At 35.9% G+C, this 25,243-nt stretch overlaps 2 protein-coding genes across 4 annotated transcripts; both read left to right on the top strand.

Moving 5' to 3' along the window:
- Positions 1-10,483: 10,483 nt before the first annotated feature.
- On the top strand, positions 10,484-11,389 carry LOC108999174 (snakin-2-like). The gene is made up of 4 exons (XM_018975979.2): positions 10,484-10,607; positions 10,717-10,767; positions 10,854-10,896; positions 11,018-11,389. The coding sequence occupies exons 1-4, from the start codon at positions 10,554-10,556 to the stop codon at positions 11,200-11,202; spliced, it is 333 nt and encodes a 110-aa protein (XP_018831524.1). The 5' UTR covers positions 10,484-10,553; the 3' UTR covers positions 11,203-11,389.
- Positions 11,390-11,803: 414 nt separating this feature from the next.
- On the top strand, positions 11,804-21,031 carry LOC108999171 (putative recombination initiation defects 3). 3 transcript variants are annotated; one of them, XM_035687800.1, is made up of 12 exons: positions 11,804-12,154; positions 13,126-13,276; positions 13,687-13,840; positions 16,649-16,783; positions 17,185-17,237; positions 17,332-17,526; positions 17,779-17,844; positions 17,964-18,013; positions 18,572-18,722; positions 18,980-19,061; positions 19,884-19,981; positions 20,733-21,031. In XM_035687800.1, exons 1-11 carry the CDS (start codon positions 12,090-12,092, stop codon positions 19,973-19,975), a joined length of 1,194 nt encoding a protein of 397 aa, XP_035543693.1. In that variant the 5' UTR covers positions 11,804-12,089; the 3' UTR covers positions 19,976-19,981; positions 20,733-21,031. The 3 variants fall into 3 exon arrangements, with proteins under 3 accessions (XP_035543693.1, XP_035543692.1, XP_018831521.1); XM_035687799.1 differs by having other exon boundaries at positions 19,879-19,981; XM_018975976.2 differs by having other exon boundaries at positions 19,873-19,981.
- Positions 21,032-25,243: the final 4,212 nt, after the last annotated feature.

Here is a 25,243-nt window from a genome sequence, read left to right as displayed (position 1 = left end):
GGCACTTTAAGTAATTTTTCAAAGAGTTCATTAAGATTTAAATATATATTTGCACTAACAAATCTTCTGCAGCCTGGTTGGTTGTTTTGGATTTAAATATTGGAGTTTTGAGTTTGACGTTGGTTATGGTGGATATTGATGAATTTAGAAAGTGATGATATTTAGAATTAAGAGAATTTTGAGGAATTAAAATAAGTACTTCATGTGTAAATATAAGATATCTGTTCACTGAAGATTTATTTAAATTACATAAATTTTCTATAAGTGATGATTGATATGTGTTTGACACTATTGTGAGAAAATTCAGAGAAGTTAAGAAATACAGGTAAGCAGGGTTCATCTGCTAGACTTCGCTTAAAAATAAAAAGGACTGAGATCAATTTTGAAAATGTACATGTTGTGTTATGAAAAAGAAATGTTAACGATCTCAATTATTTATTCTGCATTGCTCACGAGATTCTGTATAAGAATAAAGTATTTTCTGGCATGACTGATGTAGACATGAGTTTATTTTTAGTATTCTGTTATTGAACTGAGAAAAATGAACGAATATGAAAATTTGATAAATTTTGCATGTGACATGAAGATGTTCTGAATCTGCTTTGAAAAATGTGAAATGATCTGAATTTCAGTACTTTGTTTTGATATGATGTGACATCTTAAAAACCTTTGGCATAACTTTCTGATTCTGTCTGACTCTGAGTCTGATTCTATTCTGACTCTGATTCTGATTTAGTTCTGACTCTGATTCTGATTCTGATTTTGTTCTGACTCTGGTTCTAATTTTGTTCTGACTTTGATTCTTATTCTGGTCTGACTCTAATTCTGATACTTTTCTGACTCTGATTCTGTTTTGCTCTGATATGTGGCCCTATCAAAGGATATAATATTGACCTCTGGCCCTGTCACGGGATACAATAATGACCTTTGGCCCTATCACGGGATATAATAGTAACCTATGACCCTGTCACGGGATACAATAGTGACATCTGGCCCACCACGAGATATAATAGTGATTTTCTATTCTGAGTGCAGTCGCTTTGATATTCATGGTAATTTATGTTCTGGTTGGCTTTCCGCAGAATGCACAACACTACCATGGAGGTTAAACATGGAATTTTGTTCTGACATGATGTTTCAGTTATATTATGCCAAGAAAATTTTGAATAAAAATGTTTTCTGAAAGTTTCACTCTTATATTTTTGGTAACATGTTTCGATTTTGCCTTCTAAAACAAGTTTTTTGATTCTGCATTCTGAGAGAAAATTGTTCAACATTTTAAAGTCTGATAAATGTTCATATTTATATACTAGTATATGTTCTCTACTTACTAAGTTGTTGATAACTCACCCCCTTATCTCCACTATATTTTCCAGATGATTTTGGATATTTCAGCTGAGAATCAAGACTATGAAGCATTGGGTGAGATGACTAAAGAATAGTGGATTAAGAATAGAGAGTTTTTTATGAGTATTGACGATTTTTGTTAAGAAATTTCATTGTATTCTGATGACTTGGCATTTTGAAGTATGATTATATTGAGAAAATTAGATTGAATCAAAATTTCTTTATAATATTAGGAATTTGGAGTTTATAATTATATTGTTGAAATGTGAGTTTAAGTGACATGTAAAGAAACTAATATTTTTGGGTTACTGTTTCGAGGATTTGATATATGATTTTGTGTGGCTAATTAAATTTGAAGTGTTTACATTTGATTTGGAGCTTTTAGAAGTATATTAACAGTGTTGGGGCTGATTATAAGGTAACATGAGTTAACTCTCTAGACCCTCGAGAACGGGACATTACAAGTACATTCATTTGTTGTCCGAAAAATATATATTTAATCGATGAAGAAAAGACTTAAAGAGGATATACACACTGGTAAAGAGTAGCTATGATGACTTGTGGATTAATGCAGGTTGACGACGGTATGACATTGTGGTTAAAAGATGTCTAAGATTGGCAACGCATATATCTCCAAGTGAGCACAAGCTTGCAGGATTACGGCTTGAGTCTGGTTCAATCAAGGTGAAAGAGAACATTATCGCTAACAAGGGTAAGAAAATATTAAGCCCTCAAGTTGTTCAGGGGAAAAAGAGACCTCCAATAAGAAGAAATGTTCCAATGGTGGAAAAGTTTGGAATAAAGATAAAGAAAAAACAGGTAGGTGGTTTTCTTTGAGTATTTGTGTAAATATTAGATTGCATGCATACTACTTTCTAACACGTGTTCATTATTATTATTATTTTTGTCAATTTAGATTTGTAGAAAATTATTTGATGATGAATCACAATATAGTGACCTCCCGGAATCACAAGTTGGTGGTAGTGTTGACGAGGTTGCTAACTCAACCCAGTGTACTACTCTAACACAACCAACGCCACCTGGAAATAATAAGGTGTGAGGTTATTTTTTACCTTTATAAATCAGAATGGAATTTTCAAATCTTGATGTCTTTGTTTTAATTTTTCAATTTTCTATGCCACAGGAAATGTTGTGCATGCCCCATGGGAGTTAATGCAAATCAGTGGCCGAGTTTGAGGCAGAATTAGTTTAGATGAATTGGTGTCACAAATGGGCAAATGTGTAATTGTGTATTTTGTATATGGCCCATGGTTAAATGTGTAATTGTGTATTTTGTACATGGGTTTAGTTTTTACCCATGGGTAAATGTGTAATTGTGTATTTTGTACATGACCCATGGTTAAATGTGTAATTATGTATTTTGTACATGGGTTTAGTTTTTACCCATGGGTAAATGTGTCATTGTGTATTTTGTACATGAGTTTAGTTTTTATCCATAGGTAAATGTGTCATTGTGTATTTTGTAAATGAGTTTAGTTTTTACTCATAGTTAAATGTGTAATTATGTATTTTGTAAATGTGTAATATGTAAATGAAATAGTGTTGATCTTGATCATTTATGCAAGTTGATCAATCTTACAAGTTATGGTTGTGAAGAGCCCTAAAGGGTTTTAATTTTTTTTCTACTAAAGATCATATTATGGTTGTGGTTGTAGTTTTTTTTTTTTTTTTTTGAGCAATTGATGTTTGTTATGTTGCTAGTGATTTACAATTTATTGGATGGTTATGAGAAATTGATGATGGTTATGTTGCTAGTGATTTAGAATTTATTGGATAGTTATGTTGCTAATAATTTGCATATTTTAATTGAGGAATTGATGCTTGTACACTGAATTAATCTCCAAAAGTTGTTGGGCTAGAGAGAGCTGCTTAAGGCCAGCTGGGCTAGAGAGAGCCGCTTAGAAATCAATTGTACTAGAGAGACCATTGTGATAAATATAACTTCCCTATGAGCTAGGCAAGAACACTTCGGCATAGATTACACAGATCATATTAGATTACATATTTTTCTCATCTCATCACATTATTACACATTTTTCAAATCTCAAAATAATAATAATATTAAAATACAATATTTTAAACTCTCAAATAAAACACAAAATTCTCATCTCACCCCCCAAACCTGCCCGACAAAACTATAGAGACCAATGTGATAAACATAACATTCATGGGATAAGCATGATCACACATATTAGATTATATTAAGTTTGACAAAAATAGATTAGATTACATTTAAAACTATCCCTATACATTCTATAGTCCGATCCAACCAAAAACTATTACAAGAAATACGCTTCAGTACAAACACAACAATACATGTGCACCCCTATTCTTTACAATCTACCTTTAAAGTTCGCTCCTTGCTTATAAAGTTCATTCTCTCTCTCTAATAGTTTATTTATTTTTAACTTCATACTCACGCAGCAATAAATCATCCTCCCTCTTCTGAACTGTATTCTTTCTTGTCAGAAATTTTTTCCTTTACCAATTGCAATATATCTGCCCATATGACAAATTTATATCTTGCTTCTCTATACGTAGAATTCAAAAATTTTAAGTTTCAAATATAATAACTTTGTACATCCATTCCAAAACAAGGAAAAAAAATAATGAGAAATTAGTTATTGTATTATAGTTCGGGCAGGAAAAAAATTTCCTTCTAGAATTTTTGTCAGTGTGAGAGATCTTTAATGGTGCTTTCAAACCACACCAACAAGTTGGTGTGTTCATTTCAAACTCATCAACAATACATGATGAAAATTGACTCAATGCCATAGGTGATCTACATGATGATTGACAGACCGAATGCTGACTAGATTTTTTCATCATGAATATATTATTCAAACGCATCAACAACACAACCTCATCATTTGAGAGTGTAAGATTTTAAATCAGCCTCATCATATATATTGTGTGACAATATTTGGAGAATTTGATGTTTTGGCCTCACAAATAATTGTGTAGTTGTTGAAAAAAAATAAATAGATAGTGCACTTTTCTGTAAATTAGTGATGAGAACAAATGGAAATTGATACACTAAAACTTGTCTAAAACAAAATGAGAACTTGGTACTCAGAAATTGACTTCGTACCCTGCAACTAAAATTGGTACACTAAAGCTTGTCTAAAACAAATAAGCTTCATACTTGCCTATTGAATGACTTTGCTAGTTTGCAAAATATATGTGGTGCTGAGACATTTACATCAATTCTTTGGGTTGAGTTAACCCAAAGAAGCTACTATTATTCCATCTAAAAAAATAATCTACCCTCTTCTCTCTCCTAAGCATCAAGTTCATATCTTGCCAAAGGACATTCACATGACTTTGTTTCTTGTGAAAATGATCAATTTACTCTACTTTTTTGCTCACGGTTAATTCTGCTACTCACATACCCAAACATTAAGAAGTTCATTTTTTCTCCTATGTGATAATGCTTTGAAAGCTATTCAAATTGAAATAATTATTGATAAAAAGAAGCCTATCTTCAAGTGTGATAGCTTTAATTTATTTGATTTTTTATACTTTTCCATCAGAAATCACCATGAATCCGATAATGCTCTGTCTGTCATTTTCTCTCTATTTCTCATTGCACATAATCCACAAAAAATGACCTTCACCAAACTACACAACAACCTCATCCTTGTACAAAAAAACTTGAGCACAAATAACAGAAAGAGATATTCCTGTACAAAAAAATTACACAAATACTATAAAAAAAACTTAAGCACAAATAAAAAAATTTCAGCACAACTTAGACAAACAACCTCCAAAATCTACACAATCAGTGTATACTACTAAAAAAACTTCAGCACTACTTAGACAAACTTTAGACAAAATCTACGCAATCAGTGTGTACTACCAAAAAAAAAAAAAAAACTTCAGCACAACTTAAACAAAATCTACAAAAAAAAAAAAAAAAAAAAAAACTTCACGAAATTAGTGTTACCGTGACGCCACTGTTGATTTGGGAATTTGGGTTTCTCTGCAATGTTTGGACATTGCAAGATCACCTCAACCGACTGTCTGAAGTTTGAGTGTGAGAGAGATGGCTGGGGTTAGCACAGGATCCTTACAAGAGAAAAGGCTCGATGAGAGAGACAAATAGAAAGACTATTGAAGGGAGGAATCGATGAGAAAGATCGGGACTGAAGAAGGTGAGGGAGATGGAGTCTTCATTGAGGACGAAATGAATTCCAAGAGAACGAATAAAGATGAGGACTTCTAGGGTTTCAGGGGTGGGAGAGAGGCGTTTCGGGACTAGGGTGAGGGCCAGCAGAGTGATGGGTGAGGGGAGTAGCATGATTGGGGTGAGGGAGAAGAGATGCTTTTCGGTTTGTGGGCATTGGGGTGCGGCAATGAGGTGCTTGTCGTGATCGCCGTAAGGGAGAAATTCATTTTGTTGCTCTGGGGGAAGAGGGATGGTTGAAGCTCAGGAGAGTGATGGGTGTGAGAGAAGAGAACTGTGACGTGGGCCACAGCATTAGGGACCTCGATCTAGTTCTTAAACATTAAGGTCCACTAGCTTACATTGCCTTGTGATCACCGAATGTCTCTTGCCAACTTGCTTGGCTTTGAACGAATTATGCAATGAATGGTCTCTAGGTTGATGGAGGTATGATGTTTAGTGGTGGAATTGATGATGATGAGTTGAGGGTGATCTAAGTGATGAATTTGTATGTTTGATGCAATATGGCGCGGCTTGATGATGATCCTTGGTGTTGGTGCCACTTGGGTGATATTTAGGGTTGGTATGGTGAAATGAGCCTAGGGTTTGGATGTGGTTAAGGAGAATTACGAAATTGGAAGGAGTTGGATTATGGTTGGTGTGTTGGATGAGGTGATAGGGTTTGGAAAGATGTAGTTGAGTGAGGCTAGGATTCGTAAATTGGAGGAGACAATTTAGAGATGATAGGAATTCGGCTAAGGCTTGGAAATGTAGGTTTTTTAGGTGTTTGAAGGAGTCTTGTGTTGTTCTTAGAATTTAGGGATTTGGATTTGGAAGGTGGGATTAAAATTTCTAAAATGTAGGAAATTCCTTATGGGACTCTAGGGTTTCAGTTAGGGCTAATTTGGATGAAGGGATGCTAACTTTAGGAAAGTGGAAATTATTGGAGAGATGGACTTGGAAAGATGGAGGCTTAAAATGTATTTGGGAGGTAAGAAAACACAAGAAAATGTATGAACAAACTAGAAAATATATGAACAACAATGGATAATTTTGATATTGAATGGAAAATAATCATAAGATTGATAAAAGAATCAACACATATTCACGAATTACAAGGTGATGAAACATAAAAAAGATAAATAGATAGATAATTGGAATAACACATATTTACGAATTGCAAAGTGATAATCCTCTCATTGAGATTCATGAATTGCACCCAAGTAGCTCAAGTGCAAATGCATCGAAAGTGATCTCAAGAACAAACAATACATCCACAAAGGAATTTACCAAAAGATGTAAATGAAATGTCTAAAAGTCATATTTAAAGCAATAACATAAGTAAGAAACCCTAAAAGGCTCCCTTATAAAATAGGTCTTGGATGAGTCCCATAATAGCCCATGACATATCTTGGCCCTTGGTGGCCTAGGCTAGCATGGTCCAAGCATGGGCCTGGCCGATGGGCTGCTTGCTGGGTTGCAAGCAGTGTCTCGCTAGCATGGCCTAGGCAATGGGCTTGGACATTGATCCTGCGCCGGGCTGTTGCTGCTACTGGGTGTGCGCTGGGCTATTCCGCACTGGATGTGCGCTGGGCATGCTGCTGCTGGCTTGGGCACCCACTAACCTTACTGGCTGCCTGGGTTGTCATGGGCGTGTCATGGCATGCCTGCGGTGCTGTCCTGGGCATGCCATGGTTGCCTGTGGGGCTATCTTGGGCATGTCACGGCATGTGCCATGGCATGCCTGTGTGATTGTCAAGGCTTATCAGCGATAGTGTCAAGGCTTGACTCGTGGGGCTCTCCGGGACTGTGTCGAGACATGGACCGTGAGACTACCAAGCCCTGTCATTGACAGTGTCAAGGCATCAGCCATGGCCCCATCAAGACTTGTCATGACATGATTGCCAGTTTGGCTGTGGGCCACTAAAGTTGGATTTTTGACACATAGACCGGGTTCGCCACATGGGTGTGTGGTATGCGATCATAGATCGAAATTTGAGTAGAGTTTTTTATTATATAATAATTAGATAAAAAGTTAAAAATTTGAAATTAAAAATATTTTATATTTAATGATATTTAATATAAAAAAATATTGCAAAATAATCCAGTTGCCTAATAGATGCGAGAAAACATTTTTTTTTTAATAATGATAGGGTTACTATCCTACTACTACCCATTTACTACTCTTTTTATATTTGATTTTTTTTAATTTTTTTTATTTTACTTAATGATTAAGGAAGTGTGTATTAGTAAATATATATAGATTTTTAATTTTTTCTTAGTAATTAAGGATGTTAAAAAAATACTTAAAAGAAAATGATAAAAAAATAAAAAAACTTAAAATACATTTTAGTAGTAGATAGGTAGTAATAGAATAGTAAGCCTATCACCATTTTTATTTTTTATTTTTTAGTTGCTTTATGTGTTGTTTGTAGCTTATTGTTGCAAGTGATCACTAGTATAAAATTTTTTTATTTATTTATATTTTATTTATTATTTTGAAAAAATATATTAATATATTAAAAATTATTTCTTTAATTATTAAATAAAAAAATAAAATTAACTGAGTAGTTAAATGGAACTACTATTTGGCGACATAATATTTTTTTTTCTTTTTTTAGCCGAACGATTGATAGAGATGACAAACACGAGTCCATCTTTTTGAGTCTTTGACCCATCATTTCCCACTCACCAAGAAACGCGAGGCAATGAGATAAACATGAAAGATGTGGGATATTTCTTTCCTAAAAGAAAAAGAAACAGTGAGACTGAGGCCAAGGTCTCTGCTCTCTGAGCTGTTAATGTTATCTCAAAAGATGGGAGACAGATGGATGATGAGCTGGCCTCCATCCCTAGGCCAGCCTGGAAGGCTGATCCCTTATTTAAACTGAGCATAGGGGTACCTCCTCCCAGGAAAAGTGGGCCCTGTTTTGTTAATCTGACCGCTACCCGACAAAATACAACTTACCCCCACAGCCAGTTCAGGCCATCCGATCCGATCTCCTCCGCTTTTGCTCTTTTGTCCTGACTCTCTCGTGATGAGAGTGGGTTCAGATATTTCCACCTCGGGTAGGACTGCCAATCATGACGCTACGGCTTAATGCCACGTGACATGAAAACTTTGATACGGATGGTACTGCGATACAATCTCTTAGCTTATTTTATTTTATTTTATTCATTTTATTATTATATTTTTTTAAAATTTTTATATAAAATAAATTAATATTTTATTTTATTTAAATTTTAAAATAAAAATAATATTAAAAATATTTTATAATAATATTTTTTTAATTTTTTAATTTTCTTTTCATTTCATTTCATTTATCTCATTTTATTTTTATTTTTTATTTTTTTATTTTATTTATTTATTTATTTTTTTACGTAAAAACAAACGATTCCCCTTACCCTAACCCTGTCTCCGACTTTCCCTCAGCCATGCCATTCGAGAGTGGTGAACAGTTTTTTGGCCATCGTCCAGCTGTCTGCCATTAACTTGGACCCTTGGCATGGTCAAGGCCAGCAGGTTTATATTGCAGTACCACTTGGAATAAATATAGTTTTTTTTTTTTACTAAAAATGGATAAATCCCGAACGTGCTTGCGATATTTTTTGGATTTATTCCTGATTTAAACATTAATCTAAAGTTGAAAATAATACTACCCTAAATATGAAAAAAAACCTATTTGAAATCAATATAACACTTGTTTCGGCATGAAAAAGAAATTGTTTTTGGTGAAAATTACTCAATTTTTGTTGTTTAGAAAATATGTGAAAGATGCTGTGAAATTTATTCTCGAACATTGCTACACAATCTCCACCACACTTCACACTCTATATTGTTTTAAATTTTTTAAATTTTTAATATTTTTAAAAATTTTTTTTTTAAGTTTATTCTTTTTAAATTATTTTAAATTATTTATTTATTATTTATATAATAAATATTTAATAAAAAATAATAATAAAAATTAAAAATAATGTGAAGTGTAGGGTGTTAGGAGGTTGTGAAGATTTTTTGTTTATTCTCATAATCTCAAGCGTTTGGCTAGTTTGAAAAGTATTTATACATAACCACAGTTGATTCATCAGTCATCAATATCCGAATACAAGCGCAATATTTATGGCAAGAGAAATTCTTCATTTACAAATAAATTTTATAAATATAAATTCATAAATTAACATAATTTATTATGACATGTCAAGTTTATTTTACGTAAAAAAAAATTTTATCACATCAATTTATAAATTTTTTTTAAAATTTTTTTTTTATAGATATAGTACTTATCTTCTTACAACCATTTATCTTAACACATATATTGATATATGAAAGCAATCTTTATAAATTTGTAATATAACTTCAAATTTTATTAGAAATTCAATTAAATATTTTATATATTTAATTTATTTATTAAAGATAAATCTAATAATAAACTAAAATATAAATAAAATTATTAAAATGATTTGCTTATATGTATTTAATTTTAGGATATTTTTTTGCTTCATCTAAATTAGCTTAAACTTTATCAAATAAAGTGACTTTATTCAATCCAATCACTAAAATGATATCCTTTTGATAACTTTGATGCATTGAATTGATTTGAAAATGTTGAGCCATCTAATAAGTTTTGTCTAAGAATAATGTTATTATTATTTTTTATTATCAAATTAGTTTATTTATCTTGTAATCATATATGAGATAAAATAATATTATTTAAAATGATTGACACCGAATCACAACCAATCCACGACACCAAACTCAACTAGCCCTACAGAAGCATTTACCAACCGCACTCCAGAGCAACGACACAGTCGCACATACATAGTATTTGGGTTTACCCAAAGCTCGAGGCGTCCCCCACCTGGCAGGCAGGCCTAATGGTAATAAGAAGCAGAAAGTGTGACCACTTCAGTAATATCGACACAATCGAAATGGCTATAAAGAGCACGCAATGCCAGCAGCCTTCAATTCAGCGGTGACTACCGAGAAGTGTGATACTGATCTACCTTCTCAGTGCTTCTCATAATGACAATGCGTGGGATTTTTCTCTTCGGCGCCTTCCTCTTCTGCTTCACAATGGTACAGAATCCGGATTGCATTGGATAATGATGTTCATTTCATGAATGGTTCTTCTTGAAAGAGACTCCCAGTATCAGCCATATCTGATGATCTTCGTGTATATATGCAGGTTTCTTCTGATATCAAGATAGAAGAAGAGCTACCTCATCTGGACCTGCCAGTATGATTTCTCTTTCAGAAAATAATGTTTAAATAACGTAGTAAAGTTACGATTAATATTCACATGTTTGGCATTTGTTTTTTCAGCTTGTTGTAAAAGGTGCAAACAGAAGGCTCATGCAGGAAGTGGGTGAGTCTCACTCTCTGCAAGATCACTTTTTTATGCGAGTTTTTGCCGTGTAGTAGAGATTTAAGTTTGATCTACATAAAAATAATGCTTTTTTGTGGTTCATTTCTTGGGGGGATTACAGATTGTGGAGGATTGTGCAAGCAGAGGTGCAGTGTTCATTCGAGGCCAAACGTGTGCAACAGGGCATGCGGGACTTGTTGTGTGAGGTGCAAATGCGTTCCACCAGGGACCTCAGGAAACAGAGAGTTGTGCGGGGCATGCTACACTGACATGACCACCCATGGCAACAGGACCAAATGTCCATAGCTACGCAGATCGAACGTCTGGAGTTCTCTTTCTTAGTTACCTCCTTGTATTTAGTCTCTCCCTAATCACGATGTGTGTGAGTGGTGATTTCCAGATTGTGTGTGAGCTCTCTTTCTGTCAAACTCTTAAATCTTATTTCTGTGTAATCAATATTTTCAAGTAAGCACCTTTCAGTTTCTGAGGCCTACGATTATCATTCCTTGCTGTATGATATTGCAAGTACAGGGGTGAGGATGACGACGGTCCGTTTTAGCAAATATCAAATCTCAAGCTGCCAACGATAGGTCGTTTTGACCCACACAAGTAACAACATCAATGACAAAATCGTTTAAAACCAAAATGATTTATTTACGATAATTTTTAAGTATTTTATAATATTAAAGATAAGATATATTTTTAATAGAATGGCATATTATATTAATTAATTAAAATAAATCATAAAAGTAGATGTATCATTATTTTCATTAAAATTAACAAAATAGATTAAAATATTATTTTTCGTTTTGTATTAAATAATCTTTTTTTATCATGACACATAAATATGGACTTACACTGAATAAAAAAAACTTAAATTTATTTGCTAAATCTGTGGACACGGGGGTTGAGCCCAGAACGCAAACCCGAGAGCGAACAGTTTCTGAAGTCCCTTTTCCCGCCACGCTTTGAATATATAACCGTCTAGATTCCCACACACTCTTCTGCAGGGTTCTAAAAGCTCTCTCCAGTGTTCTCTCTCATTCGACGAAAGCCAAGCACTCAGACCGTTTGCCATAATTCAAAGTTCGACGACGACGACCTTGTCACTGATTACCTAGGGTTTTCAAGCAAGTAATAACGGCAAAATTCGATTCTCATCGGGCCTTTGATAACTCACTGAATCAAAGCCAATGAAGCTGCAGATCAACAAAGCTTGTGATCTCAGCTCCATCTCGGTCCTTCCTCCTCGTTCGAGGTTAGAATTCTCCTTCTCAACATGCTTTGCTTGGTACCTGAGTAAAATGCCAAGGCAGAGATAATCCTGAATGCTTGAATTTTCAGTAATTCATGAAAATCTCTGCTCAATTCAGCTTAACCAACTCTCTGGATTTTGGTTGAGTGCACTCCCAATCTAATATAAAGCTGTTCCTCGTCATAAGTTGTTCAAATTTTCCTTTAAAAGTCGGAAATGTACATCAAATCGAAGTTCTCTATCAAGATTCCTGAGTTTTTTTCAGTTAATGACTTTAATAATACTATTTGGTTTACTCAACCTCAACCTGAGCTCGATCTTTGCTCTTCCTCGAAAATTTGTTTCATACTCTTCTGCTTTTCCTCCGTTTTCTCGGCATCCAAAAGAAACAAGCACAGATTATTTCTTTCAATCTTCTATATTTCCTTCGTCATATAGATATGAATGAGAAAATGCGCTTTCCGTATCTTCAGAAAGTATCCATTTGGTTGCTGAGAAAATGGAGGAAAAAACTAAAGTTCAAATTTGGAAACCTTTGAATTCCAATTGTACTAAAAGTAACGAGTCAACTTCGATTTATTATTTTTTCGTTCTCAGTTTTTCTCAGAAGCCGAAGAGAGGGAAACAGCATCTGTAGTTGTTTATAAATCTATTCTCAGAACTGCCTACACACAACACATTACCTCTCATTTAATACATTGTGATGAAATATATTGTAAAAAATATTGTGTATAAATAATTTTCTGGAAAATTAAGAGATTCAGAATTTATTTTAATCTTGAATTATCGCTCTTTTGAATTCAATGTGATTAAAATATCCTCTCAACTGAGGCTTAATCTATCTGCCTCAATGTCATTTAATTTTATGAGTATTATTTTATTTAATGATCCTTCTCTTCCAGCACCTCTCTAAGTTAATTTCTCTCATCGGTCTTTTTTTTACATGTGCCTTTTGTTTTGGAAATGATCTGCAGAAGATCAAATTCCATGCCAACTGGACCGCAAGGGTCACAGCTTCAATCACAATCATCGCAGCAATCATTGTCGCAAGGTCTTTCATCTCAGCATGGCATGTTTTCCCAGCTCTCTCAAAACTCTCTTAATGAGGTTCTGACAAATGATCAGGTTTGAACTATTTTTAGCTTGCTAAAAGATTTGAGAAATGCTTTGACCGCAAAGAAAGTCACAAAAAGATACTTCAAAAGCTAACATGGTCGATATCATATATCATATTGTGAAAGTCTTTATTAAAATGTATATCAGAAGTACCATATCAGTTTGTAAGTTTCTCAATATTATTTTCGTTGTAGGCCTACCGTTTCTTAGAAAAAAATGGTTCTCTCCTAGAGTGGATGTGTTTGTGAAATCCTTTTTGCCTAACTAACCTACTGGCTTGCTTTTGAGATGAGCACTTCAAAATTCAATCAAAACCGCAGTCTATATTTTCTGAGTTGCTTATTCTGTTTTTCTTCGGCACAAAAAATGGTGTTAATTATTTGTACTTCTCTGTTAGTTATGGTCTTAAATCTTTGCAGAAATTCTGTTCTCAAGAACGAGAGAACTCTGTGAAGAAGATTTCTTTCTTGCCGCCACCAAGTTGTTCACGAGAAGAGAATCAAATGCTCATCTTAAGATCTTCGGCAAATCCAATCCGCAAATGGAGTTCTGCTTCTGTTCCAGATCATAGATGTAAGGTCACTCATTAGTGTGAACGTAATGAATTATCTTGAATTGATTAGGTATAATCAATATGTTTTTATTTTAAGAGAAAAATAATTTTATTGATGAAAAACCTCACTTATGTGGAGGAAAACCCTATTGAAACATCATACCCCTTTGACAAGGTCAAGGGTTAAGTAAGACTATAATCTATCTATGGACTATCTACACATAAGAAACCTCATTTAAGCCGAAGGACCGGTAGGCCCAACTTGTCTTATTCTCAACATGCCAACTAAAACTCGTGGTAGATCAGAGTTCCTCAAAAAAACACCCTCACAGCCATTTGCCCCTTGTTTTGCCAGGAAGTCCGCCACTTGGTTGATCTCGATAAAAATATATTGGAGGAGAGTAACTTCCGTCATTAGCCCAATTCTTGACCGGCTCCCAATATTCTTAAATTGACCATGGTACCTCCCCCTTACTCTTCCACCACGTCAATATTAGCATGGAGCCAGTCTCCACTTCCACTTGGTTGATTTGGAGCCTTTCACATAGCTTTAGTTCATCTAGAAGAGCACGGACTTCAGCCATATTATTGGTTCCTTCCCCGTAGGACTTGGAAAAGCCTGCAATAAAATCACCCTCTGCACTTTGAACAACCCCACCCCCACCACATTGCCCTGGGTTACCCAAGCAACTACCGTCGATGTTTATTTGCACAAGGCCTGGATTCGGATTGGCCTACCTTAGAATATTAGCTCTTGGTACTACAGTAGGAGCTATAGAAATTCCAAGCTGTTGGAGAACATGTTCATCAGATTTTTTCCCGTACTTTGGATTGTGAGCGGTCCCCATTCTCTCAGCCAAAAGGCTCCTGATCTTGTGACACTCGACTTCCACTGTCTCCAATTTATTTTCCATACTTTACATCTTCTAAGCCATAATACCCAGCTGATAGTAGATGGAAGAAGGCCAATCAAACAGTTGAGTTGGGACACATTCGATGCTTTGTTGAACCACCACAGAACCATCTCATGCCAACTTCTCATCACCCTACAGTTTAGACCCAATGAAATTGCAAAGTAACTCCAAACAGCAGAGGCTACTTCCCCTGTAACCAAAATATGGTCTAAGACAGGCCGCTCTTGAGCAACAGTTACATTTTGAGGCCAAGGATACATTCATTTTGAATGCGACTATCAGTTGGAAGGCCTTGTAAAGACCTTTCCCACATAAATATAGAAATTTTGTTGGGAACCAGTTTATGCCATACCCATCTTGCCCAACTTACTTGTTGCCCCACTTGTCTAGACACTGGCCAAGCCGTTTTTGTTGAGAAAATTCCATTTAAAGATGGCTTCCATATCGTCGTCTGGCTCCGCTGATCGAAAGACTTGTTTGGAGCTAATTTGGGCCATCAACTCTACCCCAATCATCTGTTTTAGCATATCTAAATTCCATCCATTTTCTGACCAAGTGTCAGCTACCTGCAGATTAGGACAAGAGACAGATTCCACCTGCTCCCCCAATGGTCCACAACTCAGCCAATTATCATACCAAAAAGACACCTTCCCTTTTTTGAGAATCCATCCAGTGTGCTTGTTCACTTTTGGGATAAGGCCTCATATTGATTTCCCGATTAGAGTCATGGCGGGAAGGGAGAATGAAAAAAGGATTTTTCGGTTGTATTTCTGCCTAAAGAAATCAGACCACAGAGATTTTTCATGTTGAAATTTCCATGCAAACTTCTTGTGCAAGGCTTTTTTCAGTTTGCAAGTCCACCTTCATCCACAGGTTTGCAAATTCTATCCCAAGCCACCCATTTGGGCCATTTCCTTTTGCTTTTCCCATCCTTACTCCTCCATAAGAAATTAGCCAAGATTTTGGAGATATGACTCATCACAATACTAGGCACATTTAGAACTGAGAGTAAGTGAATAGGCAAACTAGTCAGTACATATTTTATGAGTGCTAACCTTCCACCATTGGACAAAAGGGCAGCCTTCCACCCAGCCAACTTCTTCTCTACCTTCATAACAAGTGGATCTAAGAGGCGAGCAGTAAGCCTGCCTGTGTGAATTGAGCTCCCAATAAATGCAAGGGAATTTGGCCTCGTGGAACCCAAGCACTTGAGTCCCAATTGATTTCCTAGCAGCAGGGGCATGGGCTGGAAAGCATATGGCAGATTTGGCTTGGTTAACTTTTTGACCCGACATCTCTTCACAAGTCTTAAGAACCTCAGCACAAGCTTTTAGGGAGCTCTTAGATCCATTTTAAAAAATTACTAAGTCATCCGCGTACATGAGATGTGAAATCAGTTGACAGCTACTTTGAAGTTTAAATGCCCCAATTTTACCCTCATTATGGGCTCAATTAATCAAACGACTCAACACTTCCTCCACAATAATAAAAAGATATGGAGAAAGGGGATCCCCTTGCCTGATTCCACAAGAAGACTTGAAAAAACCTCGATGGGTGGCATTCATCATAATTGAGAAAGAAGAAAAGGTGATGCATTCAAAAACAAGCCTCCTCCATTCCTCTGAAAAGCCAAATGAGCTAGTACTCCTAAAAGAAAGTCCCACTCCAGCCTATCATAGGCTTTGGCCATGTTCATCTTAAGCATAACATTGCACCCTCTGACTCTGGAGTTTATACTTTGCACCATCTCTTGAGCAAGAGAGATATTCTCGTGCAAGGAAAAGGCGGTGCCTACTTTAGAGTTATGCAACAGCAGGCATGTCAATTAAGCTTTTGTTCTTGCATGGATGATGATGGCATGATGCATATGTATGTCTTTGCATGAGTTGCCGAATTTTTTGTTTGCCTGAGCAGGTCAGATTAGTGAAGAACTTGAACATCGGATTGGATTGATAGAAACTTCACTAAGCAGATTAGGAATGATTTTGGATTCTGTTCAGAGTGATGTCATGCAAGCAAACAAAGGAACGAAAGAAGTTTCATTGGACAGTGAGTAACCTACTCTATTTAATAAACACCTTCAGTTATCTATTTGTTTGGAAGAAAAACTAGAGACGCTAATATGAATGCATCTTATCTAGTTCCAAGAACTTAAATCTTTTTTATCTCCTCTTTTTTCGCTTGGCAGACAGATTTTCTGAATGTTTGGCACTTATCCATCTTTTATTTATAAAACTTGAAGTTGATGGCTTCTGAACTTGAGAGCTTGATAAGGATTCGGTTATGTATGTGCTCAAATTTGGCTTGGTAGGACTGAGATTTGAAATCAGACAAACAATCAACGAAAGAAACCAGAGTAGATTATGACTGTTTGTGTGCAATTTCAACAGTTGTAGAACATAATTAACCATAAAAAAAAAATCTTTTTTTTTTTTTCAATTTTGATCCAGCGGAAAGCATACGACAGAAGCTCATTCTTCATGATAGCTTATTGCAGTTAATGGTAAGGCCTGGTTTACTTACCACGTAGACCCGCTTATTAGTTTAAAATATCAATGCATGTGTCCTTTTCTAACCTAAACGAATATGGTAAACAGAAAGAGGGACAAGAAGATGTCAAGGCTAGTCTTGCTGGGGGCTTTAGAATGATATCTGATCAGCTAAGCAAAGAGACATATCAAGACAAGTTACAGAAGATTTGCTTGCAGGTGTCAGCTTTTGGACAGCAGATGGAAGCATCTATGTTGAAACTACAAGATAAACTCAGCAACATTCTCACCAAAGAAATGCAGGTATCATGTCTTTCTTAGGAAGACAACGCTGGTATATGTGTGATACTGAAGGCTTATAAAGATAATTCGTTTTGTGCTTCTTGTTATTGACTAAAGCAATTATCACATCTAATTGTATTTCTTTTCTGGACACAAATGCTCAAATCTTCGCAATTTCCTAATCTTCTAAATATGGTCAAGTCAATATTCAGATCATAGTTAACGCCATGCCTCTCAGCTCATTGGTTGCCTTTTTTTGTCACTTGTCCTCAGTCAATAGCTTGCAGGCTGAAAACTACTGACTCAAAAGATCTGACGTCGTCCATCCTTCTACCCGAGGTGCTTCATTCTTCTTAGAGAGATGACTTGTTGGCTTTTTCTGTTTTTGCCTCATTTTTTTTAACTGCTCACTATCTGAATTTATGTTCTTAAAAATCCGCTTACATTTTCCACTGCAGGATACCGCCCACTGTGCTACTCCACAGAGACGTGCACAGCCCCCTAATAAGTATGTACAACTCTGTTAATTTCTGTTGCCTTTAGTACTGCTCAATTGGACAAGTTACATCCATTGACCCTGGTAAACAATGTAATACCTGAATATTCATAATCGGAGCAATCCATTGAATCTTGAAAGATTTTCTTTCTGTTTTCGCTCTGTACCCAAAAATAGAATCATATAAAATAATCCGTTGACTGAAATTGGAAGGACAATAAAATATTTAGTCATTTCCAAGTGAGAGAAAATGGATTTAATGTGAATGTGCACAGCAATCTTTTGGAAGCAATAAATTCGTGGCGTTGCATTTTAGAGCTTTGCTTTGTCTGATGCAACCAGTAGCAGTAGTGCTTGTTTGAAACTTACCGTCGATGTGATTGTGAATTAAGATCTTTTTCAGCATTTTCCTTTTAAGAAAAGTTCATGAGTATTTGTCTTTTATTATTATTTAAGAAAAATTCTCCAATACCATCTGCTTTGACATACATGTTGGTTCTTTACTTAGTTTTTTAGTCTAGTTGTTTTGTGAAGCCGTCCAAGAGATTACAAATCTTTTCCTTATTCTAGTTTTGCAGTGCCTCCAAAGTTGTGTGTGCAAGCTAATGTAGTTCCAAAGATGGAATCGGAAGGCTGGAAGTCAGTAAAAGCGGGAAAAGCGGATGCCAAGGACGGGGCATCGAACAAGGTGCAGAAACAAGACGTGGTTTCCCTCAAGCAGGTGATTTTTTTAGTACCTCCCCCCCTCCTCTTTTTTTTTTTTTCAGAAAAATCCGCATGTTTTCCAGTGGAGATATGTTAGCTAAAACCGGAATCTTCTACATGATTGACATGACAATATTTGTTCTGTTGAGTACATTCGTTAAAATATACTAGACACCAGAAGGTGACCTTCTACCTCTAGTACCGCATGAAAATCTTGGTGCTTACTCATTTGAAATAAATACAGATCTATTTTCTTGGCAATACATGATGCAGGAAAAAGGTTGTAGAATCAACATTGAATCGGATGAGGAGATTGATGGAGGTTTTTCCTGGTTGCTTGAAGAAAAAGAAACAGGTGGTTAATGAAAGTAAATAGCAACATTTATGATTCTCAACTAGCTGATGAAATTTTCCGTTGGTAGTGAACTATCAACTCTTAAGATTAGATTAACTACACATCTTTTATTTTGAGATACTATTATTCTAAGTACGAAAAGATTAAGTGTTATATAGACAAATATTAAAAGATAAATGTTTAGTTCAAAAAAAAAATCTCATAAAATAAAACTGCAAGCAGTGTGACTTGTTGGTTTATTAGATTATAAAATTATTTTTATTATAAAATAGATCTAACTGAATCGCATCTAACCACATCAATTTTTAAAATTATTTTTATCAAGATTTATATTTGAATCTAGTAGGGCTCATATTAAAAACTTAAAAATATCGTTATTAAAAACTAGTAGGGTTAGTGACTGATATTTAATAACAGATGATCATGTCAGGTGGACTCAAAAATCATTTCACTCATGATGCTCTGTTTTTATTAAAGAGTTTAAAGAATAATCAATAATATGCGTGGCGTTTACTTTATTGAGATGAGCCGTGTTGTGACAGTTAAGACAGCTGACGGAAAAGAAAAATATCTGCTCTTTTCCGTCTTTACGCCTGGCACACATTGATATCAAGGTTTCAAAATCTTCGCTAGTTTTCCAAATCATATTGCCAGTAGATGTAAGATTCATCTTGATAATTGGTTTACAGTGAGAATGTTACTGTTTTCTGTTTTTTAATCCTTGATTTACAGCAGATGTACGAGTTTGTTTGGTTTACAGTGAGGATGTTACTATTATCTTTGCTCTCATTCTAACTGCTTCTTGTGGAAGGCATAGGAAAGTGTTTGATCGAGGAGGCAAAGGAAGAGACAGAACGGATTTTGAAGAAAGCCAGGAGGCAAAAGAGAAAGTACCGGAATCCAATAATTATTAATTGAAGGTAAAAATAAAAATAAAAAATCATCACATAATTAAAGAATCTCTATGTTGGTTCCTCAATATTATAGTTAAAGGGGAGGGATGAGGGGATATGTCTTGTAGTTTTTTATAGTAGTACTGTTTAGTAGTCTTATAACTAAAGAATCTCTATGTTATGAGATTATCAAGGTTAGAAGTTTCACCTCAGCAGATAGAGACATAGAGATCGATTTTGCAAATTCAAACAAAAGCGAGTCCTTTGGACTTCATATTATTGAGCTTCATGATCTACTTGTCGTCCAAGTTAGACAATCTAATGGCACTAGTAAAATACAGGAGCAACCATAGGCATAAACCTTTTAATCATCGTCCTTTTTATTATTTTATCATATTATTGTAATAAATAATTTAATATAATCTCATTTTTCAAAATACAATTTTAGAATTGTTGGACCAGAAATCCAATGCATAGATGTTTGAAAATTCCCCTCGTGTCTCAAATAATACACGACAGGTTTATTGCCTTGTTTGACAACTATTCATCTTTTAGCAAGAAGCAACTCTTTCATTGCCTGAAAGACCCATAATAGGAAACCTACTGTATCTTACACGCAGTTCCGGACACTATTACGTGCTTTAGCCATTTTATTGGATGGAAAACACTATGCCCACACAGTATTTCTACCGAAATTTTTTTAATTTTTTTAACTTATTGGATATCTCCTTTTAATTTGAGGTTATGACATGGAAGTATGCCTTTTCTGGTTGTTCAGGTGCAAGACATCTGAAAAGACAGGCTTTTCGAGTAGTTCTAGCTGAATGACCCTTGGTGCACCCCCTGCCACGACTTCTGTCATACTTGGGAGTTCGATTATTTTGGTACATTTCTTTCCACACCCCATGAAATTGTTTTTTCTTTCCCCTTCAGATCATTTTTATCAGTAAGTAAAGATTTCCAGAGAGCTAGCTTTGTAACTAGGTCTTCGCACAACTTGGATAAATTTCCATTGCGGAATAGTAAGTACTGTTGTCCCATGAAAATGAAACCATATTTCTTTAAACCACCAGAAAATAAAACCATTCTTTTGTTAGATATTCTTATGATGTTTTATTACAAGCCGAGTGTAGCGTAAAAACAGATAAATCGTGGGTTTCTCTGCTCATCTCTATTGGTGACTACCATAGTCTATATTATATGAACAAGTCATCAGTAAATTAGCAACCTAGTCAAAAGAAATATAAAATGTGAGAGTTCAGATCAGTCACTAGGCCTGCACAAACCAAAGACATACCCCACAACTTAGTGACAAGAATAGCCATAACATAATATGCAACAAGAGCATTAGCGGGCTGGATACCTATTATGCTGATCTAAGGGATACTAGTCCTGCCACCTCATTCGTTCATCCCTATACATTAATTTCAGGAAAATTATTTATCTTATTGAAATTTTACTATAAAAATCATACAAATTTTATGTGTTTGTTGACATACTATTATTACCATTATTAGTTAATTCAACATTTTTTTTTCTTTAATTTAAAGGTTTGATTGTTGAAACATCAGTCTGTAAAAGCCTATGTAGTTGTAGCTCTAGTATTACTCATAACTCTAATCCAACGCTTTGGATTTTTGTTTACATGTTTTTCCTTTTAACGTCCACTAACCCAAACACCTTAATTTAATCGAGCTGAAACCGAGATTTTGTTAATTGCGCACTGCACATTATCGTTAGAGGTGAGAACAGGCAATTCGACCTCAATGGCCGAAAGCAAACGAACATGAATTAATTATTCTTGGTAGCAAATAAGGTAGAAGCGATAGATGTTTTATGGTGTAGATCCAACGACTGATGAGTTTTGGAACAAAAGCATGCAAGCCAGACAAGCCCAATACATCTCTTCAGTAGCCTTCCATAACATTTATTGCCACTAGGCCAACCCGGTCTCATCTAGGATGGACTATGGGCTCAAAAGAATTGTAAATAAGAGGATAGATATACTTGAGTTTCGATGCTAGTTAACATACCGGTTATAATTATAAAAAAAAAATTAAAATATCAATACTTTTTATTATCGTGAAACCACTTTAGGAGCGTGTTGCTCGCATCCAAACATAAATTGCAAATAGTTTTTTTCCAATGAACTTGCACCCTTTGTGTTGTGAGTTTTGTACTTTACACTCCAAATTATCAAAAATTCAAAATTGACATACTAGACTCTCAAACTACCAATTAGTCAATTACTAACACTTTGCACTCTCCTATGATCCAAATGTCAAGATTGTTTCAAATCTGTAACTTTTAAATTTTATACCTTAAACAAGGTTTCATCATACCCTCCCTTATGGCCTAGCCTACCGCTGAGTATCACTTTGCACCCTTCATTTAAATATGATTATTAAGATTGTCTCACATGACTATTATTATTTTTTATTTACATAAGAAATAAAAAAAAATACAAATATTTTAGGGTACAAATCGAAACTCTTGAAATATAGGAATTCATGTGATGAGTTGGACCAAATTGTCCCTCAATAAATCTCATATTGGATCGAAATGCCCTTGCTACTTTTGTCGATCCGTCCAAAGTACCCATGAAGAGATCTGGGTTAGGCTAAAATGCTCCTGCCACATAACCGGACTGACTAAAATACTCCAAGAAAAACTCTATTTAGACAAAAACAGCCTCGACCAAATCAAACCAGTTGATGACAATAAAAAATCTCCAGAATTAGCTTCATCTTCATCTTCTCTCGCACTCCCCAGTCTCCATCTACCCTCTTCTTGTTCTTCATTCTTTTGTTGTTTCTCTTCTCCTTCTGCTTTAGACTTCTTCTCCAGATAAATTGTAAAGCCATGTTTGTTTGTCAACCATCATACGAGTCATGACAGAGATGGACAACCGCGTCAACGTGACCAAATCTGACCAAGGCACAACCCGCAACCACGACAGAGATGAAAATATAGAGAAATAACTAGAAATATATTCACTTTAGCAGCAGAGACCCATGATAGATGCCGTGGGCCTGAGATGGAGATTTATAGTGGGTTCTTGTGCCATCGGCTTGATGGTTCTGAGATGGAGGTTTCTTGTGGGTATTTGTGTCATTGGCTTAATGTTTTTGAAATGTAGATTTCTAGTGGGTACGCTTTACATGCTCGAGAATCGAGCTCCAATGTAACTTGATAAATTTGATCAACGGTCTGATAGTTACGGGAATTGGGTATGCTTTACATGCTCGGGAGCCGAACTCCCATGTAATTCGATCAATTTTAAAGGGGGGGGTTAGATATTTATAGAGATTGATTACATTTTACATTCTCGGGAGTCTAGCTCCCACGCAATTCAACCTCCCACGTATGCATTAGATTCCATGAAGCTAGTACGATGTGCATAAGCTCCCACTGCCATCGAGCACGATTCTCGAGCATGTAATGCAACCTAAGTGCTTGTCCCTCGAGCGCAAAATGTTGTTGCTCCTTTGAGAGGAGTAGGAGCACTTGGCAAGCATCACTACATATAATTTTCTTTTTAATGTTCGCCTTTGATTGGAGCATTTGTGGCTTGCCCTAGGGTGCAATCACTTTTGCTCGATTAGATTTGAGCAATCTTTAGTCACCACAAGGTCCGAAGTAGTCTTTTGCTCACCCTGGGGACTCGCACCCGAGAATGGAGGTGGCAAGTATTTTTGCTCGCGCTGAGCAAAGTGTGGGCACTTCACTTGCCTTTTTAGATGGGAGGACTTTTGCTCGCACCAAGCAAAGTGCTTGCCCCCTAGGTGGAAGATAACTTCAATTATTTATTTGAATGCTCGCCCTTGAGAGGAGAACATTTCAAGGCTAGCTCTTTTGGTCACCTAGGTTTATTTTTCCATCTTTTCTTCATTTTTCACCTACCCTCATTTTCCAACTTACCTTCATCTTTCATTTTCTAGGTTACCTTTATGTTTTCGTCCTACCTTATTTTCACTTCCTACCTTCATGTCTCCAACCAAGCTTCATTTTCTGTTATATCTTCTTCTTTACGTCCTATCTTCTTTTTTCGTCTTGGGTTCATTTTCCATCCTACCAGCATTTACCGGCCTACCATCATTTTTCGACCAAGTTTCATTTTTTGGTCTATCTTCATTTTTCTCGCCCAAGTTTCATTTTCCAAACACTTTTTCTTGCCACTCCACCGGGTGAGCACACTGAGCCACTAGCTTGATCTTTATGCTCTTTCATGGTGCTCACCTTGAGCGCGAGCACTTTCAATTTCTTTATGTAGGAACTCATTGCTTGCCCAGGTGCGGGCACTCTTTCCTCGTACTCCTTGCTTGCTTGGCATTGTTTGCCCCCAAATCCGAGCACTTTCCTCCCGTATTGTTTTGAGAACGGGACGAGCATTCCTTCAGTGTTGTCACTTGCCCTTTGGATGCGAGGACTTTAGCTCACATGCGAGCGAAGTGTGCGCCCCTAGCAAAGTGCTCGTTGTTGTTGCTCACCCTTCATAGGAGCATTGTTGCTCTTCAAGGGTCAAGCTTTATTGCCTACCCATGGGTTGGTGATCTATTCGCTCACCTTATAGGAAAGGAGATTCCATGTGATCCGAGCAACTTGATTGGGGGTCGGATATGTGCTTGGTAGCCGATCTCTCACATGATTTGATCTATTTCATTATAGGTCGGATCTTGTGCTTAGGAGCTTAGCTCCCACAAGAGCGTGATGCAATCAATGTGATTTGATCACTTTAATCAGGGGTGATACTTATGGAGATTTGATACGCTTTACACGCTCACGAGCCAACGTCTTATGTGATTCGATCTATTTGATTGGTGGTTGGAAAATGCTCAGGAACCAAGTGCCAACGTGATCTAACCTATTTGATCGAGAATTGGATCACATGCTCGAGAGCCAAGCTTCCACGTGATCCAATCACATGCTCTGGCGCCGAGCTCCCACGTAATCCGACCTATTTGATCCGGGTAGGATCACATGCCCAGGATCCAACTTCGTACATGATTTGACAAACTTATGCTATCAGAGCACTTCGCCAAAGTCGCCCTCTACATATTCAATATTAGTCACTATAGTGGACGAGCAATTACCTTCCACGATATTTTTAAAGCATCATTATTTCTTCAAATTTGAAATAGTCTGTATAGAGGGAATTGAGCACTTGCATGTGCCCTCCTAGTAGTTGTTCTAAACTAAAGACGTTTATATAAAATTTTAAAACCAAATAAGATTGAGAGATTTTAAAAAGATAAGGGATTGTTTCATCTCATATCATCTCATCTCATC

The sequence above is a fragment of the Juglans regia genome, chromosome 2 (genome assembly GCF_001411555.2).
Source record: "Juglans regia cultivar Chandler chromosome 2, Walnut 2.0, whole genome shotgun sequence".
In the NCBI taxonomy this organism is placed as follows: Eukaryota; Viridiplantae; Streptophyta; class Magnoliopsida; order Fagales; family Juglandaceae; genus Juglans; species Juglans regia.
The sequence above is the reverse complement of the archived record's forward strand: the minus strand, read 5'-3'. Positions and strand labels throughout refer to the sequence as shown.

Bases quoted from the DNA above. Each gene is read 5' to 3' on its own strand.
- LOC108999174 (XM_018975979.2), top strand. From the start codon at position 10,554: ATGACAATGCGTGGGATTTTTCTCTTCGGCGCCTTCCTCTTCTGCTTC. The intron at 10,608-10,716 runs GTACAGAATCCG...GTATATATGCAG, and splicing joins TCCTCTTCTGCTTCACAATG to GTTTCTTCTGATATCAAGAT. The intron at 10,768-10,853 runs GTATGATTTCTC...TTGTTTTTTCAG, and splicing joins TACCTCATCTGGACCTGCCA to CTTGTTGTAAAAGGTGCAAA.
- LOC108999171 (XM_018975976.2), top strand. From the start codon at position 12,090: ATGAAGCTGCAGATCAACAAAGCTTGTGATCTCAGCTCCATCTCGGTC. The intron at 18,723-18,979 runs GTGATTTTTTTA...TACATGATGCAG, and splicing joins ACGTGGTTTCCCTCAAGCAG to GAAAAAGGTTGTAGAATCAA. The intron at 19,062-19,872 runs GTGGTTAATGAA...TTCTTGTGGAAG, and splicing joins GCTTGAAGAAAAAGAAACAG to GCATAGGAAAGTGTTTGATC.